The 7,892-nt window shown below is 43.0% G+C and overlaps 1 protein-coding gene across 4 annotated transcripts in view; it reads right to left on the bottom strand.

Moving 5' to 3' along the window:
- Positions 1–966: 966 nt before the first annotated feature.
- Positions 967–7,892, bottom strand: part of abr (ABR activator of RhoGEF and GTPase) — a 122,420-nt gene continuing 115,494 nt past the window's right edge. For all 4 annotated transcript variants that reach the window (XM_084564068.1, XM_084564069.1, XM_084564070.1 and 1 more), the window contains 7 exons: positions 6,813–6,872; positions 6,324–6,433; positions 6,002–6,141; positions 5,058–5,192; positions 4,815–4,920; positions 4,170–4,323; positions 967–2,491 (listed from right to left, as the gene is read on the bottom strand). In XM_084564068.1, coding sequence (XP_084420194.1) covers positions 2,402–2,491; positions 4,170–4,323; positions 4,815–4,920; positions 5,058–5,192; positions 6,002–6,141; positions 6,324–6,433; positions 6,813–6,872 — 795 coding nt within the window. In that variant the 3' untranslated portion in view covers positions 967–2,401. The remainder of the gene's footprint in view (positions 2,492–4,169; positions 4,324–4,814; positions 4,921–5,057; positions 5,193–6,001; positions 6,142–6,323; positions 6,434–6,812; positions 6,873–7,892) is intronic.

Genomic DNA, 7,892 nt, shown 5'->3' with positions numbered 1-7,892 from the left:
CCTGCGCAGCTCATTCTTCTCCTCCTCTTTGTGAAGGCACAGAGGGAGGCTCCTGTTCCAACCCCTGAGACACTGAAGGTGAAACTTCCTCTTCATTTGGGTCCACTTGTATCCTGGGAAGTTGCCAGAGCTGAACATGGGCCCCGTTTCCCAAACAGGATCTTTGTTATTAGCTTTTTATTTTGCCATGTAGTAGAAAACCGCAGTTTCTGTCCTTGCTCAGGCAAAGGTGGACTGAAAAGCAAATGTTTGTGTACTCACAATTTCTATTATGATGACTATTAAAAGCTATTATAGGTTATGATAGTCATTTAATTATGTTAGTGAAAATTAAGGGTGACAAAAAACAAAAATAATTACCAAGTGAACCTCTGCAGCATTAGGTTGCACAGAAAAATCCCGCGTAAATATCTAAAAATTCCACTGAAATGGGATAAATGAATGCATATCTTAAGATGATATTTAGTCTTTTAAATAATCAATTTAATTGAATTAGACACATTTGTGTACAACAGGTTTTTCTGAGGTGTGTTGATTATGTGGGGGGTGCAGAGCTCCAGGAGTTACACTTTCAATGGACACTTTCATGGTCACTTTGGACAATTCTTACAACTAACCACCAGGGGGAGCAACCACTCCAAATATCCAAATGTGGTTGAGGAGGAGGGCGTCTGCTGATGTGGTCAGTGATTTAGCTGAATCTCATGGAAAAATTAAACAGGGTCCATGCAAGTAATGGATCCTGAGGCTAAAGAGCTACACTGTAAGCTCATATTATCGTAGAGTGCGGCTGCTTTCTTTGTCTAAACTGAAGGGATGAGGAAATGATGGTTATTATTTTCACATGCTGCATTTCTTCATCATTTGTCTGTGTTTCGAAGTGATAATGTTACAACGCACCATTTGTAATTGTTAGTCGTGTTATTTGCCATGGTTCAGACAGATCATATTGACACAGAGTGAGTGTTTCAATAACTTTTATTTTATTTAAAAAATGGGGGAAAAAAGTTCACATTGACATTTAGCCTCAGTATTACAGTATAATGAAATTCTTCTCAAAGGAAGTAAAATACAAGATTTTTTATTTCATTTTAATCTTATATTAAAAATATCAAATAGTACTCATCTAGCAGTGCTTGCAGTATTTTAAGATATGTTGCAGGCTTGATAGCAGAAAGGTTGGCTTTGTACACAGCAGAGATGGGTTTTATTCTTGCCAGTCTTAGCGAGGGCCTTTGCAGAGACAACCTACCTTTGTGTTACCTGGCCTGGTTCGATTGACAAGCTGAACATGCAATGAGGGCAACTACACAAATCATCCTACAGATTATACCGGTGCAGTAAGACACTTGGAACAGGCTTGCAATGCAACAACAAGAAAACAATTAAGCTAAATGTTCCATTCGTTTGTGTTTTTTTTTTCTTTTTCCACCAACAACCCTCAGAGTGCCCTTCCACCTCTACAAAGTGATCGGAAATTAACTGGCAGACTTCCTTTTCAGTACAGCTTACCAACCATGGACATGGTGAATAAGAAAATCAGACTAAAAATAACATCACTACCTGAATAAACTCCAAAAAACAGACTCCTTAGAGCATTTCTCTAGTTGCACAGAACTGTACAGGCACACATATTATATATATTTAAAATAAATAGGGCTAATTTGGCCAAGACTCAGCGGGGAGGGCAGTCCTCTCTCGTTTGTCAGTACAGAGAGACACGATCCCAGCAACTTCTACAGTTCTTCCAGTCCCTCAAACACACCCACACACTCATTCAGTCAAGTACATCCACATCGTCACTCACCCAGGCCTCCTCCACCACATGCACAAAGCCAGAAAGACAGGAAAAGGAAACAAAACAGGTGCTGAACGTTATTATAAAACATGTAAATGCCATTTGTCTGGAATGCCTCTGATCAGGACAAAAAAGAAGAAGAAAAAAAAAAGCTGGAGTCTTGAGTCGACTGGTTTCTGAGAACATTAAACCAGCGTCTTGGAAAGGGCTCGCTAGATGACACGCCACGCACGCCTGGGCACGATCCCGCCTGCACCAGGCCGCGGCCTCCGGACGTTTCCCGCTGTGGTCGCAGGACGCCTTGCCGTCTTTTCAGCGGGAGGCGGCTCTGCTTTCCTCGCATTAGAAACAGGACATGACACAAGACTATTAGACGACCAGGACATCTCCTTCACGACCTCCCTGAGCGCTCGGCTCCATCTCTTCACAGGGCGGGGGGTGGGGTGAGGGGGGCGTTTCATGGGTGGGGGGTGGCGTCTGTACAGTCGAGATGAGCGGCCCGTTGGGGGGGGGGGAGACTAGACTAGTAGGGACTAAAGGTTTGAACGGAGTCTCTCTCACTCTCTCGTCTCCAGGTGAAGCCCTGAGGGAGGTGTGTGGGGATTAAACGTCAGTGGAGAAGTACAGCGTGTTGCGCTTGAGCTCGGCAAAGGTGATGGGAGGATGCTGCAGGTAGTAGAGCAGCACCTGGACCTAAAACCAGACAAAACAGGAACGTATGAGCACAGTGTTTCTGTCTAATCCCAACACTCAGACACTCTGAGACCACAAGAATACTGAAAAGAGTGACATGAAATAAGAAGCTCCTAAAACTCCCTCCTACAGTTTCCAAAAGGGAAGTAAACAGGAAGTAGAATGTTTATTTCTACAACTTCATATTTTATGCCAATATTTGTTTGCAATTTTAAAAGTCAGCAATTAGCACTTCCTGTTTGCTTCGTTCCCATGCATTTAATGGACCACTGGATCACTTTGACACTGAGGAAAACTGAAGATTGTGTCTATTCAGGTTAGTGTAAAATATGATTTTCAAATGGATTTATGGGCCTTTGGAGGTCTGAAGTAATATATGGAATATAGGAAAGGATCAGTCACACTGAATCTGAAACATAAGCGTACCTCCCTCTGTATGTTTAGAAGGGACTGGGCTATGAGAAGGAGAAAGATGCTGTAACCAGTGATCACACTTTCAAACTTCAAATCAGGAGGCCAAGCTATCTAAATTCAAAATACTACATTTCTAGTTTGACTTTTTTAATAAGAAGCCACACAAGCATGATTACTGTTTCATTTAAAGATATGAATCTAAGGGTAGTTTATTACTGGATGACATTTATGAACTGGTACAGTTTTATCTCCGGGGTCGCCACACCTTTGTTCTCCTTAAAACGAACCACACAATGAGAACCAGACAGCGTTATCATCTCATGCTTTTATCCTCTCTAAATAAAAAATAAAAAAATCTATGGTTTAAAATTGGAGGAGAACGTCTCTTTGTCCGAGTTTGAAAGGGTAATTATGTTTTTTGTGGCAGGCCCGGTTAAGAACTAAATGTTTTTAGTTAATATTTTAGTAGATCTTGCTCCTGATTCGGCTGCTTTGATGTTGGGCTGAAGCTGAATTTTGCAGTTCGCTCAGTTATGTCAGTTATGTCTACGTGAGCGGAAAATCTGCTTCATGAAAACAGGTGAATCTGTTCAGTGTTCCTCCTCGCCCTGATCTATAGATTTCCTCCTTTAAACGGTTTCATCAGGAGGGCATATGCGTGGAAAATCACTTCCTTGGAGAGTTTTAGCGCTCGGAGAGAGTGCAGTGAGTAGACAAAAACATATCCAGACATGTGTTTGCCTCTCTGTTTTAGTGCTTAATGAAAATGAAGGACTATCACTCATCTACACACATGAGATTATATTCAGAATAAGGCGATGGAGGCATCGTGCTCTGTAGTCTGACATTTTGTATACTAAATGCAACAAACATTTATAGTTTCAATAAGCCCAAATGCAAACACTCAGCTTCACTGTACTGGACAGATGGGACCTCCTGCATGTGCACACTGTCCCATTTATGATGATTTACTCTGGATGTTGTTTACTCTGCCAAGAAAAGACATTTGTGCGCAGGAAACTCATCTGTCAGCAGAGACGAATGGGTGGCCTGCAGCATAAATACAGCTGGGAGAATAGAGAGCAGCGACAGTGGTCACTGGACGACGTGGGAGGAAAATTCCTCCGGAAAACACGGGCAGTGAACAAGGAAACACACATGTACGCACCAGTCTACTACTTACTACATGCTTGCTGAGGGACTCCTACGTGTAAGAGTGTAAGCTGAAAAGCAAATGTGCCAGGCACACAGGGGAGGGGTGTACCTGTGCCATAACGTCGTGGGACCAGATGTCAGAAGCCGAGGTGATGTGCTGTCCCTTCGCGCTCTCTGCCTCTGAGGGCCTGAGCAGGGTGGGGCCAAACACAGTCGCCAGGTTATGAAGGGACATCTTGTTGATGGGCTCCTTCTCAGCCACCCTGCAGGAACAAGAATCCACAGGGAGGACGGGGTTAATGCAACAAGGAGACAACCTGGTGGGACTTCATTCTTTATCCTGTCAGACGCTATCATTAGAGGAATAAACTGAACTCTGGACAAATGAAACTGAAACTCTAATAACGAAAATGAATGTGAGTAAAAATAAATAACAAAAAGCAAATCCACAATTTTAAAGATATATATTCTGCATGTTATGACAGAATAATAATATTATAAACACAGTTCAAGTCAAATAAACATATTCTCTGTAGAAGTTTGAGGAAGATTTTTCATTTTAACCAAACAATAAGAGTTTTAGGACTCATTAATCTGACTGAAAGCTGACCTCTGCCTGTGAGAGGTTTGGATGAAAGATGACAATAAGGTGAAAATCAAGTGATCTGGAATATTTCCCTCTATGATCTACATCTTGGATATAAAACCTTTCCTTTATTACAACCTATATCTGAGGGGTTTCGTGTGCGTGTACCGTTTGAGGTGCTCCAGCAGAGTGAGGAAGGTCATGAGGTTGGGGTCGGGCAGGGAGCGCAGGAGATGCATCATGCAGTTCTCCTTGGCTGCCGGGTCTGAGAGAGCTGCAGGGAAGAGGAAAAAGATGTCAGATCCAATTATGGTAAACAGCTTTCCAAACCCTCATCTCCCTTTGCAAATTCCCAAATTTGCTGACAAAGCCACGCTTCCTAGGTTAAGTGAAAAGGCTGAAGGGTCACACCTATGCCCTCCATGAAGGCGGGGTAGAGGCGGTCCGTGAGCAGAGGCTCGGGCAGCTCCCTGAAGTACAGCTTCAGCGTTCCTGCGATGGCGTTGATATCCATGTCACTGAGCATCACCAGGATGTCTTTGGTATCTGTGGGTCACACACAAAGAAAGCGTCATTATTAAAGTCTCACAATAACACAGCTGCCCTCTCCAGGAATGATCCGATCTCTCAACAACTTCACTGCCGTTCCGGACGGAGACAGACGCAGGCAAGCTCAACATTACACACAGAAATCAAAGGTGATAGCAGAGCCTCTGCCTGGTCCGGTCTTTGTGAAAAGAAAGCAGCTGTGACCAGAAAGACTCTTACGCAACGTAGAAGTTGACAGCTGCTGCTTCTCATCAGTCCTGGAATCTGACAGTCAGTTCCCACAAACCTCCTCTCTAGAGAAAAGGCCTCGATCACTAAACCCTGGCTTCAGCAAAGTCTCCGTGTCTAAGACCTCTTTATTCTTCCACCAATTATACAGCATTCAAGGCCACAAGACATTCCTAGGAAATTACTAGGAACAACGTCAATAAATAAATGGTTTTAGGAGTTGAAATGTGACCTATAATATGGTATTTATTTGTTAACTTTCCTTTGTATAATGTACAGATGAGTTGATATGACTCTTAAGTCTTAACAGATATGACCTCTGAGAGCATCTGAGAGTATTAAAAAGGAGTGGCAAGCACTTTTATTCTATTCTATGAAACTATATGTGCATCTGAGCATTTCCTGCTCTTCGGAAAAAAACAAACTCTAATATATCTCCAACTTCTTCAGCTGGAGATGTATTATAGATGAGATTTCTACCACTACTGCAGAGCAGTGACAAAAATGTTAAACAGCATTTAATATTTGATCAGAAGGGGGAACATGGCGTCCCACAGAGGCAGTGAGTGGAGCCTTACTGGTGTCGAATGCTAATTTGAGGGCCTGGATGTCAGTGGCCACCCCTGAGATCCTGTAGATTCCCACTTCGTCAATCCCCCTCTTCTCCACCTCCTCAATGCACTGACGGACGATGTAAGGCACCTTGGAGCGCTCGCGCCTGTGGACGTAAACAGCGGTTACTTTTCTGCCGACGGTAAATACACACCGATTCTCACTGATTGTCCACAACCACGTCACATGAGTTCGTTAGCTCAGATACAAATTAATAAAATTGCTTTTTTATTTTTAGGCAGCCGAGCTTTAAGCCCCTTTTAGTCTGAATAACAGGAACATACTTACTTTGTAACCACGTTGATTTTGACTCCAAACACCCCGCTCTGTTTTTTGGACGGCGTTCTCTTTAAGCTGAGGTCCCGACTTGTAAACTTCATGGAGAATTCCACTTTGATCTGGAGATGAGGAAACAACACAGCTGAAGTAGACGGAAAGAGGAGGCTGAGAAAGAAATAATAAACTCTAGGACCCTCATCTGTCTTTATAGAACGATTTAGAGATTGGAATTTTAAGACTGAGCCACTGATGCTACATATCCAGTCGATTTACTTTAACATTTAAATTTTATATTAAAAAATGCAGATATTTTTCCTGGCAAAAAAAAACACTTCACCTAAATGCCACTTTGACATACTGTTGGGATGTGTGAGAATACAGGTCAATCAGAAAAGCTGGCCAAGCTTACGTGGAGTTTGCCAAACATACCACATCACCATCATTTCTGCATAACCTGAGCTAAATGCCCTCTCAAGGTTTAAACTGCTTGCATCTTACCCCATTCATCTCTATGACGTCCATGTGCCAGTTCTTGGACTGCACAGTCTGAGGATCCAGCTGAAAGACACAGACACACATGATAAGGTTTTTGACCAAATAAGGCCACATGACTAAATTCATTTTAGAGATTTCCCCAGAAAAGGACACTGCTTAATCACATCATCTGATAGCACCATGAAAAGTCACGCATCTGCATGACTGCACTGTGGGAAACAACAGCAGAGAGTCACTGCCTGCACATTTCCCCTTAAGAAGAAATGCAATTTTCAAGGGTCTGAATACCTGGCACACTAACAACTAACAACTCTATTGTGCTTGCTCTGGCACATGAAAAAAAGAAGTCTGTTTTTACAACATCAGTGTAAAACAGACCCCCAAATCTCCTTCTGTCTTTTTCTGAAAACCCATGAAGTCAGCAACTGGTCAAGTGAAAACTGAAGCAAATCCTTGAGATGACAGAACAGAAGTAGCGAGTGTGTGTGAGAGACAGAGGATGAGAGAAGATGTTGGATCAGATTTCCCTTAACAAGAATCACACAGATATGGCAACCAAAAAAAAAAAAGTAAATGCAAGCAGCAAGACTAACAAGACTAATTCAAGCGCCACTGTAGCTTGGAATGTAACATTACATTACAGAAGCACAGTGAAAACACAGTCATTCTCATCCTGAAATGAATGAACACTTTGATGCATGCTGCTCTATTAGATCAGGTTTGGGAGAGTTCGGGGAAAGAAAATTCTGTTCCCGCCCGGTCTCGAACCGGGGACCTTTCGCGTGTTAGGCGAACGTGATAACCACTACACTACGGGAACTGGGTGAAGGTTATACCCCCCCACTCACCCGCGACGTCTGGGGACAGTATCTTGAAGGACACATATATCTGACGCAACAAGTCTGTGGTCTGCCTTTATCAGTGAGTGGCTCTGGGCCCAGTCCTGCACTGCTGGGAAAAAGTCGGACCCCCGTCTGCAGCTGACTGAGCATGCTGAGATTCCCAGAAATACCTAGCTTTTTTTGTCTCCTCTTGTAAATGATAATACAAACTACAGCCAAGAGCATACATGCTAGTTGGCCA

The sequence above is a fragment of the Chelon labrosus genome (genome assembly GCF_963514085.1).
Source record: "Chelon labrosus genome assembly, chromosome: 17".
Lineage (NCBI taxonomy): Eukaryota > Metazoa > Chordata > Actinopteri > Mugiliformes > Mugilidae > Chelon > Chelon labrosus.
Note: the sequence above shows the minus strand (reverse complement) of the source record. Positions and strands in the feature narration are given on the sequence as shown.